This window comes from Bufo gargarizans, chromosome 4 (genome assembly GCF_014858855.1).
Source record: "Bufo gargarizans isolate SCDJY-AF-19 chromosome 4, ASM1485885v1, whole genome shotgun sequence".
NCBI lineage: Eukaryota > Metazoa > Chordata > Amphibia > Anura > Bufonidae > Bufo > Bufo gargarizans.
Window position 1 is genome coordinate 364,154,084 of NC_058083.1, and position 13,184 is coordinate 364,167,267.

At 51.7% G+C, this 13,184-nt stretch overlaps 1 protein-coding gene across 6 annotated transcripts in view; it reads right to left on the reverse strand.

The window, feature by feature from the left end:
• Positions 1-13,184, reverse strand: part of ERMARD (ER membrane associated RNA degradation) — a 294,895-nt gene that overhangs the window by 240,205 nt on the left and 41,506 nt on the right. For all 6 annotated transcript variants that reach the window (XM_044290348.1, XM_044290351.1, XM_044290345.1 and 3 more), the window contains 2 exons: positions 12,729-12,897; positions 11,896-12,035 (listed from right to left, as the gene is read on the reverse strand). In XM_044290348.1, coding sequence (XP_044146283.1) covers positions 11,896-12,035; positions 12,729-12,897 — 309 coding nt within the window. The remainder of the gene's footprint in view (positions 1-11,895; positions 12,036-12,728; positions 12,898-13,184) is intronic.

Consider the following 13,184-nt stretch of genomic DNA (forward strand, 5'->3'; position numbering starts at 1 on the left):
TACACTTTCAGGGCCCTGACGACGTCCAGGGAGTGGAGAGCACGTTCCTTGGGGTTCGCCGGAGAAGGACAAAAAGAGGGCAGGACAAGATCCTCGTTAAGGTGGAACGGGGAAACCACCTTGGGCAAAAAAGAAGGAACCGGCCGTAGCACCACCTTATCCTGGTGGAAGACCAGAAAAGGCTCCCGACAGGAAAGCGCGGCCAGCTCCGAAACCCTCCTGATGGAGGTAATGGCCACCAGAAAAACCACCTTCCAGGTGAGGAAGACTAGGGAGACCTCCCTCAGAGGCTCAAAAGGCGCATCCTGAAGGGCGCGCAGGACCAGGTTAAGATCCCAGGGGGGTAAGGGAGGAACATACGGAGGAACCGAATGCGCCACCCCCTGCAGGAAGGTTCTCACAGGCCCCAAAAAGGCAATAGACCGTTGAAAAAAGACCGCCAAGGCCGAAACCTGACCCTTCAAAGAACTGAGCGACAGCCCCACCTCAACGCCGGACTGTAGAAAGGCCAGCACCACCGGAACAGAGAAACGAAGCGGCGGAAAACCCGACTTCTCACAAAAGGTTAGATAGGCCCTCCAGGTGCGATAATAGATCCGCGAAGAAGCCGGCTTTCGAGCTCTGATCATGGTTCTCACCACTGCATCAGAGAAGCCTCTCTTCCTCAGGATGTAGGTCTCAATAGCCACGCCGTTAAACGCAACTGACGTGAATTCTGGTGGAAGAGCGGTCCCTGAGATAGAAGATCCTCTCTGTCGGGAAGAGGCCACGGAACGTCCGCTAACATTCGGACGACGTTGGAGAACCAGGCGCGGCGAGGCCAATCCGGAGCGATAAGAATGGTTAGTATCCCCTCCGCCTCGATCTTGCGCAGCACCTTCGGCAACAGAGGAAGTGGAGGGAAGACATAGAGGAGGTCGAATCGCTGCCAAGGAGACACCAGCGCATCCACTCCGCACGCCCTTTGGTCCCGAGCGCGGGCCAGGAACACCGGCACCTTGTTGTTTAGCCGGGACGCCATTAAATCCACGTCCGGACGGCCCCATCGGCGGCAGATGTCCTCGAACACCTCCGGATGTAGGGACCACTCTCCCGGATCCACCTTGGTGCGGCTCAGAAAATCTGCCGTCCAGTTGTCGACGCCCGGAATGTACACCGCCGTCAACACTGGAACATGAGACTCCGCCCATAGGAGGATCCTCGCCACCTCCTGCATCACTGCCCGACTGCGCGTTCCGCCCTGATGATTGACGTAGGCCACAGCCGTGACATTGTCCGACTGAACACGCACCGGCCGAGCCGCAAGGAGGGAAGTCCAGTGGGAGAGGGAGTTGAAGATCGCCCTTAGTTCCAAAACGTTTATCGGAAGACAGGATTCCTCCGTCGACCAGACCCCCTGAACTGTGAGGTTCCGGAGAACGCCTCCCCAACCGATGAGGCTGGCATCGGTGGTGACTATCGTCCAGGAGAACGGAAGGAAGGACCTCCCTGATGAGAGATTCGGGGAGGCCTGCCACCAGGGGAGAGACAACCGAACGTGCCGGGACAGGCGGACGGGAGCGTCCAGACCACGAGAGGTCTTGTCCCATAGGGCAAGAATCCACTGTTGTAACAATCGAGTGTGGAACTGGGCATACGGAATCGCCTCGAAGGAGGCGACCATAAGGCCCAGAACCCGCATGCACTCCCGAATGGTGGGACGAGGAGCTTGTAGAAGGAGCGACACCGCCCTCCGAATCTGAGAGGACTTGGAATCCGGAAGAAACACCCGAGAACTCGAGGTGTCCAAAATCATCCCCAGGAAGGAGAGTCTCTGGGAAGGGTGCAGAGAGGATTTTGGTAGATTGATCAGCCACCCGAACCGTTCTAGAGATTGAACGGTAATTCGGACGCTGTCCTCGGCCTGTGGAAGAGACGGGGCTTTTATCAAGATGTCGTCCAGGTAGGGCAACAACGAGATGCCCCTGGTGCGAAGAAGCGCCATGAGAGGCGCCAAAACCTTGGTGAAAACGCGAGGGGCGGTCGCCAACCCAAAAGGCAGGGCGACAAACTGGTAATGACGACCCCAGATGGCAAAACGCAGAAAGCGATGGTGAGACTTCGCAATCGGGACGTGTAAGTAGGCGTCTTGAATGTCCACAGACGCGAGAAATTCCCCCGGAAGCAGAGAAGCAATAACTGGAGCGAAGGGACTCCATGCGAAACTTCCGCACCCTTAGAAACTTGTTCAGAAGCTTCAGATCCAGTATCGGGCGCACCGACCCCTCCTTCTTCGGAACGACGAACAGGTTTGAGTAAAAACCTGTTCCCTGTTCCTCCGGGGGAACGGGAAAAATGACACCCTGGTCCAGAAGAGAGGAGACCGCCAAAAGGAGGTCCGAGGCCCTGGCTGGATCCCCCGGAACGCGAGACGGTTAAAAGCGTTCCGGCGGGCTGGACGCGAACTCCAATTTGTAACCGGACGTCACAATCTCCATAGCCCAGTCGTCCTGAACGTGAGCCCTCCAGACCTGCTGAAAGGAGAGCAAACGGCCCCCACCACGAGGGGTGGGGGCACCCCTTCATGCGGAGGGCTGCTTGGGAGCAGGGGGACGGGTTGACTGTGCCCGTGGTCGCCAAGAGGGCTGGGGTTTGAAGAAAGGCTTCTTGCGGGATTCCTGGGATCCCCCAGCCGACGAGGACGAAGACGTCCTGGCTGTGGAGAAGCGACGAAAGGACTGGCCCCGGAACCCTGAAGCCCGAGATCGAAAGGGCCGTTTGGATCTGGGTTGAGGCAGATGAGTACTCTTGCCCCCCGTTGCGGCAGAAATGAATTCGTCCAACTGGGCTCCAAAGAGTCTAGATCCTTCAAAGGGAAGGTTAGCGAGGGAACGCTTGGAAGAAGCATCAGCATCCCACACCTTCAACCAAACCTCTCTACGCTGAATGACCGAGAGGGCCGAAATACGGGCAAATAGGGAACCGATATCCATTGAAGCCTCACAGAGATATTTAGAAGCCTGAGACATTTGGAGAATAAATTCCAAAGTGTCTGCAGGGGCGCCCTGTTCCGTCAGATCCTGGTGGTGGCGCCGCAACCACGCCGTAAGGGCTCTGGCAACCCAAGCCGACGCAAAAGCCGGTCGCAGGGAAGTGCCCGCCAGAGAGAAGATGGACTTGGAAAGTGAATCCAGGCGTCTGTCCACCGCATCCTGCAGGGAGGAACCGTCTAGGACAGGAAGGGCCGTGTTCTTGGCCAACCTGGCCACCGGAGGATCTACCTTAGGGGAAGAAGTCCACTTTTCCACCGAGTCAGAGGGGAAAGGGTAAAGCGTATCCATGCGCTTGGTGGCCGAAAATTTCTGATTGGGTCGGTCCCAAGCCTTTGATATGACCGCTGTGAATTCCTCATGAACGGGGAACACCGCGGATTCGGGCCTTTTGGGCGGAAAGAGGGAGAACTCCCGACTAGTGGAGGGAGTGGAATCTCCGTGGATATTAAAAGTGTCACGGACAGCCTCCACCAATTCGGATACCATGGTGGAAAGCTTAGGCAGGGGTTCCCGCTCCGTGGCCTCGTCCGATCCGGACAATTCCCCTTCGGATTTGCGCTCCCCACGAGAGGGAGAGTCAACCGGGCATGCCTCAAGGCGTGGGGGAGAAGCGGAGTCATCCGATGAGGAATGCTGCCGCTCACGCTGCCTCTTAGACGTCAGACGCCCCCTGTGAGAATCATTGAGAGGAGATGGAGCGGTGGACGCCACTGGAGTAGTAGCTGCCATACGCTCCATGAAGGACATGGCTGCCTTGGCAACTAGGGCCAGATCCGCTGCCGCACTAGACATGGCGGAAGCCCAGGCGGGTACCGCCGGTTCCGCAGGGGCAGAGGGAGGACTGGGCTGAGCAAGAGAAGGAGGCTGATCCTGTCCAGGAGCAGGGCACGAGTCACAGGTGCCAGAGGCAGAAAAAGGCAGAAGGCACACCTTGCATGACCCCAAAAGAGCCTGAGAGGAGGCCTTGGCAGATTTAAGTGCCCCAGGCTTTGGCATGATGGAACCCCACAGTAAAAGATCTCCTACCAGTTGCTGCAAAGATCAGGAGCAGAGCAAGCTGTTCTCCTACCACCCAGGCAACGCTAGCAGAAGTCTCCGGTGTAGAGAGATGAGGAGCTGCACGGCCGTGAGCAAACAGAGTCTCCGGTGTAAGGAGAGTCAGAGCGGCATGCCGAGGCTCCGCCCCCCCGAACGCGTCACTATGGCGCGAAAAAAGTGCGCGAAAAAATATGCGCAAAAATATGCGCGCGTGCGATTTAAACAAACACGTGGTGCAGCAGGGGTTAACGAGGCCATGGAGGAGCGGCCTGCCGGCGGGCGCTGAGAGAGCGCAGCAGCCAAGGCCCGACGAGAGAAGCGCTGAAGCCCACAGTTTAAGGGGGAAGAGATGCCAGTACTCCAGTTCAGGATCCTTCTTCAAGCTCACCCAGGTAGCCACAGACAAACAGACACAGAGGGAGGGGGAGGGACTGGGCAATACTTATCTGCTCAGCATGCTCCCTCGATGTCCAGACCAGCAGGGATGCGCCTCTTCAGACTTCTGACTCCAATCCAGGAGAACAGTGCTCTGGAGGAGGGTAGGCAGCAGGCGTCCCAGCAGCTGGTGGGATGCCAGAGCTGACATGTTGAGCCTGGATCCACTTTTCTTCTGTGGGGGGATGGGAGGTAGCCAGGACACGTCGAAAGACGGTGGCAGACACTCCACGGGGGCCAGGAAAGCGCAATGCTGACCTGCGTCCCCATCTGAAAACAGAAAAAAAAAAAATAACAAACAGGAGAAGAGTAAGCGTCACCTCCTTGGACAGACACTAAGCAAAGACTGAAGTCCTCCTGGAGGTGTCTGGGGGTATAGCCCGAGGAGGAGGAGCTTCGTTTTTGCATAGTGTCCCTCCTAGTAATACCTCTAAGCTATACCCATGGTCTGTGTCCCCCAATGGAATGTACGAGAAAAACTGGGTTCCCCGATCCGAAACCACATCGGAAGGGACCCCGTGAAGCTTCACGATTTCACTGATAAACACCTGAGCAAGAGTCTTAGCATTAGGAAGTGCGGGTAGCGCAATAAAGTGTACCATTTTGCTAAACCTGTCTACTACTACCAAGATAACTGTTTTACCCACAGACAACGGTAAGTCAGTGATGAAATCCATTGACAGATGTGTCCATGGCCTATTGGGGATGAAAAGTGGCAATAAAGACCCTGCTGGACGTGTATGAGAGACTTTCGCGCGTGCACAAGTAGAACAAGTAGACACGAAATCCATTACATCCTGACGCAACCTTGGCCACCAAAAACGACGAGACAATAGCTCCAAGGTTGCTTTACTACCCGGGTGCCCAGCAAGTGCCGAATTATGATGTTCCTTTAATAATTCAAGACGCAGGTTTAACGGTACAAACAATTTCTCTGAGGGACAAGAGGCCGGGGCGTCCCCCTGGGCCTCTAACACTTTTCCCTCTAGAACAGAGTGTACAGCAGAGACAACCACTCCTCTTTGTAAAATAGGTACCGGATCACTAACATTACCCCCTCCAGGGAAACTACGAGATAATGCGTCTGCCTTGGTATTTTTTGCCCCAGGACGATAGGTGATTACAAAGTTAAATCTGGTAAAGAATAGCGACCACCTAGCTTGTCTAGGGGTGAGACGCTTAGCCGATTCTAGGTACAGAAGGTTTTTGTGATCCGTAATCACCGTGACGGGGTGGATTGCTCGCTCTAAGAAGTGACGCCACTCTTCAAATGCCAGTTTAATCGCCAACAGTTCCCTATTTCCAATATCATAGTTCTTTTCTGCTGTAGATAACTTTTTGGAAAAGAAAGCGCAAGGACGCCATTTGACAGGAGACGGACCCTGAGACAATACAGCCCCCACTCCCACCTCTGACGCATCTACTTCAACAATAAAAGGCTGGGAGACATCAGGTTGAATTAGAACAGGCGCCGAGGTAAATCTCTCTTTTAGAGTAAAATGCAATTTTAGCGGCGTCAAACCATTTAGAAAAATCAGTCCCCTTCCTAGTCATGTCAGTAAGGGTTTTAATGATCACTGAATAATTTTTAATGAACTTTCTATAGAAATTTGCGAAACCCAAAAACCGTTGTAGAGCTTTAAGGTTCTCAGGAAGATCCCAATCTAAAATTGCCTGGACCTTCCTAGGATCCATACGGAGACCTGAAGCAGATAATAGATATCCCAGGAACTGTATTTGCCGAACGGCGAAGACACATTTTTCAATTTTCGCATATAATTTATTCGTCCGTAGGACCTGCAGTACTTGCCTGACATGTACTTCATGTGTTTTCAGATCAGCCGAATAAATTAAGATATCATCTAGGTATATGACTACAAACCTGCCGATGAGACGACTAAAAATATCATTAATGAAATGTTGGAAGACAGCAGGGGCATTGGTCAGACCGAAAGGCATGACTAAATTTTCATAATGCCCCTCAGGGGTGTTAAAAGCTGTCTTCCACTCATCCCCTTCCTTGATACGAATCAGATTGTAGGCCCCCCTAAGATCAAGTTTGGAGAACCACCTAGCACCCGCAATCTGATTAAAAAGGTCAGGAATGAGAGGAAGAGGGTATGGGTCTCGGATGGTTATCCGGTTTAGCTCACGGAAATCTAGGCAAGGACGCAGGCCCCCATCTTTCTTTTTAACAAAGAAAAACCCTGCAGCCACGGGTGAAGAAGAGGGTCTGATGTGTCCCTTAGCCAGACTCTCGGAGATATAATCTATCATGGCTTGTCTCTCGGGACCCGAAAGATTATACAACCTGGACTTGGGTAATTTTGCACCGGGAATCAGGTTAACCGGGCAATCATGAGGACGATGAGGTGGTAGCTTCTGACAACCCTTTTCAGAAAAAACGTCCTCAAAGTCCGAAATAAATGTAGGTAGGGAAGCTATGGAGGCGATTAAGCAATTGTTATTTAAGCAATTCTCTCTGCAATGCTCACTCCACTCCAATATCTCCCTGGCCTGCCAATCCACCACTGGATTGTGCGCTACCAACCAGGGAAGACCCAATACCACAGGAGAGGGAAGGCCCTCCAGAACATAACATGAAAGACACTCATTATGGTGGTCCCCTACCCGAAGGTGTAAGTTATGGACAATGTGAGTGAGGTTTCTCTGAGACAGAGGAGCAGAATCAATAGCGAATATGGGTATAGGTCTCTGCAGCGTACAGAGAGACAAACCCCTAGTGCGGGCAAAATGGGCATCTATCAAATTTACCCCTGCTCCACTGTCTAGAAAAAAAAGAAATAGACTCCGTCTTAACACCAAAAACAATAACCGCTGGCAACACAAATTGAGATGTTCGTATGGAGGAAACATACCCCCCGGCTGACATCCTCCGCACAGCCTAGGGTTAGTAGTTTTCCGACGGTCTTTTGTTTTTGAGAAAGGAGGGACAGACATTAATGAAATGACCCCTCCCCCCACAGAAAAAACAAGCCCCCCACCTACCGCGAACCTCAGGAGGACGGACCTGACGAGAAGTTCCTCCTAGCTGCATAGGCTCATCTAAGTCAGTACAGACTAACTGCTGCTTGGGAGAGGTTACCAATTGCTCAGGAATTTTCAATCTCTCCCTAAGACGTCTATCTATTCTGATAGAGAGGGACATAACAGCATCAAGGGAAAGGGGGGTCTCATACAGCGCCAGCGCATCCTTAACCCTTTCAGATAACCCAGAGCAGAACTGACTCCTGAGAGCCGGGTCGTTCCACTGAGTATCCGTAGCCCACCTACGGAACTCTGAGCAATATTCCTCTGCTGGCCGATCTCCCTGTAGGAGTCTCCGTAACTTCGACTCAGCCAGGGCGACTCGGTCAGGGTCATCATATATGAGACCCAAAGCCCCAAAAAATCCCTCCACTGACCGGAGAGCCTGGGAACCAGGGGGTAACGAGAACGCCCAGGATTGCGGGTCCCCCTGAAGCAGGGAAATAACAATCCCCACCTGCTGTTCTTCATTACCTGCGGAGTAAGGGCGCAGCTTAAAATATAATTTGCAGGCCTCACGGAACGTCACAAATTTGTCCCTTCCCCCAGAAAATCTGTCAGGAAGAACAACCTTGGGTTCTGTAACAAGCTGGGCTTGCGGTCTGCTGCATTTGCTGCTGTTGTTGGAGGACAGACGCCTTCAATCCTGCCACCTCCAAAGACAGGCCTTGAAGCTGTTTTGCCAAAGCAGCAATAGGATCCATATTGGATTCTAAGTAGAGAGAAAAAAAAAAGTTTTCCCCCCCCCCCCCCCCCCCCCCAATATCACGATCGGCGTGACTATCACATACGTGACACAGAGGGAGGGAAAGAGGAAGGCCCTGCCCAAGTGAGAGGGAAGGTGGTGACCCCTGACTCACCTTGCGGCTGGCACCTGGCTGCCCTGACGTCCCTAGACGGGTTCCTCACCCGTACGCCGATCACGTGCCTAAAACCCTGGCTTTCCCTAAGATGAGCCCTAGACAGTGAACAGGGCGGTGGGAACACTAGTCCGCACCACTAGCTCTAAAGGAAAACACCAAGGGGAGGACAGACAATACAGACTAAACATATAATCCCAGATGGGCGACAACAGGAGACAACAAAAAGCCCAACAGGGATCCGGAGGGTAGCACTCTGGAACAACAACCAGGATTCACAGCTCCAATGGGTCAGTATAGAAGTCCAGGCAGGAAGCTCTATAACTGGCAACTAGAGAAGTGTGAGAGGAGAATATAAGGAGGTTGGGAGTGGCAGACAAGAAACAGCTGAGGAGGAGAAGCTACGGATCCCTGAGTGAGACAAAAAGGATTGCAAGGCAAACACAGAAAACAATCACTAAGAAACAACGTGATCTTTAGACATAGAGCGCGCAGCCACCCGCTGCGACTTCCTGACCCCGGGTATAACGGAGTCAGACGTGGCTCTTGACACCCTCGTGACATCGGATCCGCAAAACATATGCGGACGTCTGAATGGAGCCTTACAGGGGGGTGATCAATGACAGGGGGGTGATCAGGGAGTGTATATGGGTGATCACCCGCCGGTCATTGATCACCCCCCTGTAAGGCTCCATTCAGACGTCCACATGTGTTTTGCGGATCCGATCCATGTATCCATGGATCCGTAAAAATCATGCGGACGTCTGAATGGAGCCTTACAGGGGGGTGATCAATGACAGGGGGTGATCAGGGAGTGTATATGGGTGATCACCCCCCTGGCATTGATCACCCCCTGTAAGGCTCCATTCAGACGTCCGCATGTGTTTTGCGGATCCGATCCATGTATCCGTGGATCCGTAAAAATCATACGGACGTCTGAACGGAGCCTGACAGGGGGGTGATCAATGACAGGGGGGGGGGGATCAGGGAGTTTATATGGGGTGATCATGGGTGATCAGGGGTTTATAAAGGGTAAATAAGTGAAGGGGGGGGGGGGTGTAGTGTAGTGTAGTGTTTGGTGTGACTTTACTGACCTACCTGTGTCCTCTGGTGGTCGATCCTAACAAAAGGGACCACCAGAGGACCAGGTAGCAGGTATATTAGACGCTGTTATCAAAACAGCGTCTAATATACCTGTTAGGGGTTAAAAAAATCGCCGCTGGCAGGCTGGAGATCCACTCGCTTACTCGCTTACCTTCCGGCTGGAGATCCACTCGCTTACCGCGTTCACAGGAAATCTCGGCTCTCGCGGGAGGACACGTATATGCGTCCACCCAGAAGAGCAGGACCGCCGGCAGGACGCAATCCTGCGTACGGCGGTCCTGAGGAGGTTAAATGAGGTCCATGCTGACAGTGATGGGGGTGGGCGGCCACCTGGCTGGTCGGGTAATGGGCATGACTCATCCTTCCTTATACGGGGATGGGGTGTGTCCATTGTCTGCCCAGCCACATTGGCTGCCCCTCCCTGTCCTTTGATATGTCATCACTTCCTGTATCCTTGTCTTGGGCCAGCCCCTTGCACACCTTTTGCTTGGACAATAAAAAGGACGGACTGGGCATGGAGGAGGGAGGAGATGGTCAGGAGAATTGAATCAAGATGGTAGCATTGGTGTGGTTCTCTGGCTGTAGCTGATGGAGGATGGAGTTGCCTTTTCCTTACACTAACTTTGATGCGGGCTGATTACAACTATTAATATTTTTACCACAACAGAAGCACCAACACCTGACCCATCAAAGAACTAAGGGCAAAACCAAGGTCCAACCCTGATTGTAGAAAGGACAGGACCGTGGGGAGAGAAAAAACGGAGTGAGAGGATGTCCAGGCTTCCACAGAAGCCCAGGAAGGACCTCCAGGTCCTATAATAGATCCTGGATGATGCATGCTTTCTGGCCTGAATCATAGTGCGGATGATGTCCATCGAAAACCCTTTCCATATCAGAATGGTGGATTTAATAGCCACGCCGTTAAAAGAAAAGACCTTAAATGCTCATGTAAGACCGGACCATGAGAAAGAAGGTTGTTTCTGAGTGGCAGTGACCAAGGGACGTCTCCTAGAAGGAGAACGAGGTCAGCGTACCACGCGTGACGGGGCCAATCCGGAGCGATTAGGATTGTCGGAATGCCCTCCATCCTGATCTTCCATAGAACCCTGGGTAGGAGGGGGAGGGGGGAAAACACGTAAGGAGGGAGAACTCCTGTGAAGGAGATATCAGGGCTTCCACGCCGCATGCTTCCGGATCTCTTGCTCGGAAGAGAAAGGTGGGAAACTTTTGTGTAGATACCGTTAGCACACCCAGGACCAATGGAAGGAATCCCTGTAGAAGGAGGGATGCGGTGGGCGCCAAGTCGGGACCGGAGCGCCACAAAACGAATACCCCGTTCAAATGCAGATGAGAGAAAGGTCTATACAGAGCAGTGAGGTCTTGCCTCCTATTGACACTAGAAAAAACTGAAGATCTCTCTCCAGGCTGGAGGGGGTATAGCTGCCGTGGGATGGGCTAACAGTTTTATCTAGTGTCAACGCCTCCTAGAGGACATAGCTATACCCACGGTTCCTGTGCCCCCAATGAATATGGGTGAGAAATGAAACTTCTCACATGTACCAATTAATCTTAACAATAGAGAAATCCCTGAAACCTCAACCAATAACTCCAGAAAAGTCTCTCACAAGATATGCCAAAAACAAAACTATATCATCTGTAAATAATGCCAAAGAAAGAATCAATATTTAAATCGGAAGCCCCGAGAAATGCACTAGCAATGCAACCAGCATGCCTGAACAGCCTACAGGTATCACCCTACAGCAGGGCATTGTGGGAGTTGTAGTTTTACAGCAGCTGGAGGGCCACAGTTTGAGGATGCCTGCACTAGAGCCTTGTAAAGTGCATTGTCATAAAGATCACCTCTAACCAAAGGTAACTGAATCTAACATCTTCCCTAGCCACTGCATGATTCATTGATGATGACGAGGGTAATTGTTTTAAACTGAGCTCTGATATGGACAAAGTAGACCCCCTACTTGGCCTTAGCAGAACTGTTTAAGGGCTCACGCACACAACCGTATGCCCTCTGAGACATACGGACCGCGAGCATACATCGTGCGCACGGGAGCGCACAGCATTATAGGTTACTATGATACTGTGCGCATCGGGCCGCCTGCGGGACTACTGTCCTGCACTAATCTGATCATATGAGCGCAGGACAATAGTCCCGCGGCGGCCCGATGCGCACAGTATCACAGTAACCTATGATGCTGTGCGCTCCCTTTCGCACGATGTATGCCGCTCCGGGACATATGCTCACGGACCGTATGTCTCGGAGGGTATACGGTCGTGTGCATGAGCCCTAAGAAAAAACACCAGTATATGCAATTCCTATACAAATAACGCTACATGCTGTAGGCAATTACCAAAACCTCTACCTCACAGTTGTTGGTCCACTGAAACCAATCATGAAAAGCTTCCTGGTACTTCTCATTAGACAATGACAGGAAATGTGTATGAACAGCATCACAGAGGGGTCCCAGCTTCCTGACACTCTCAGCATAGTCCAGTCCCTCACCTGAAAGCCAAAGCACAAAAACAAGATTAGTCTTTAGCACACAGATTTACCCACAGGTCTCATATACATGTGGCAGCATCGTATAAACTAAAGAAAAAACTGCAACAAATAAAGCATAAAACAGATCTGAAAACCTGCAAGTATTCTTGTCCCATAGAGTATGTACGTGGGTTTAACAGCAAGCAGATTTTAACTTTTATGGTTAAATGTTGCTATTGCTGTAACACAAAGGATTCCATCGATTCACAAATTAAACTGTTGCTAGGGCCCTGCTGCTCACATACCGGGCCTCACAAACATACCTTTATGTCCGTTTGTTGATACTCTGATCCCCCGAAAATGTATTTTAAATCATATGTAAATTAGTTGAAAAGAGCCCAAGTGGTGGTCCCCATTATTAGCAGTGGCCAAAAATGTTCAACTGAATAGAGACCCGCCTCTGCCTCCCTATGGTCCTGACATCACTGAGCCACTGGTTGAAATCTTGTGCTGGCAGTCCAGTGAACCTGATGATGTCACTTCCCACAGAGGTCCAATAAACAATAATGGAGGCAGCATGTCCAGTGAATGTCCCTTTATTGGGAACTGCTTACATGAAATACGTGGTTACAAAAATTGCTAAATTTCGCCAATATAACCACCACCACCCCCCCCCCATCCCCCCAGAATGAGGAAAGAAAAGCGACCGCATACCTGAGGGGAAGTAGGATACTTTCTCACAGATTGGGTCCCAGCACACTCGATTGTCCTCGTCTAGGAGACTTATTATGTCCACATTATTTTGGACCTCAAATCCAAGCAAACGGACCATTTTGTACACTGCTGGCGACAGGCAAGTGGTAAGCTGTGTGGATCGAGGCATCTGTGCAACAAAACAAACTGTAAGAAAAGCAGAGACCATCCCCTATAGGGCATAATGTCACCACTAAGAAATGTACAAGAATATAATAAACTGGGCTTCTCTAATTATTAGTATTAGGCCTCATGCACACAGCCGTTGTTGTGGGCCGCATTTTTTCGGCTCGGGTGTGGACCCATTCACTTCAATGGGGCCGCAAAAGATGCGGACAGCACTCCGTGTGCTGTCTGCATCTGTAGCTCCGTTCCGTGGCCCTGCAAAAAAAATATAGCATGTCCTATTCTTGTCCG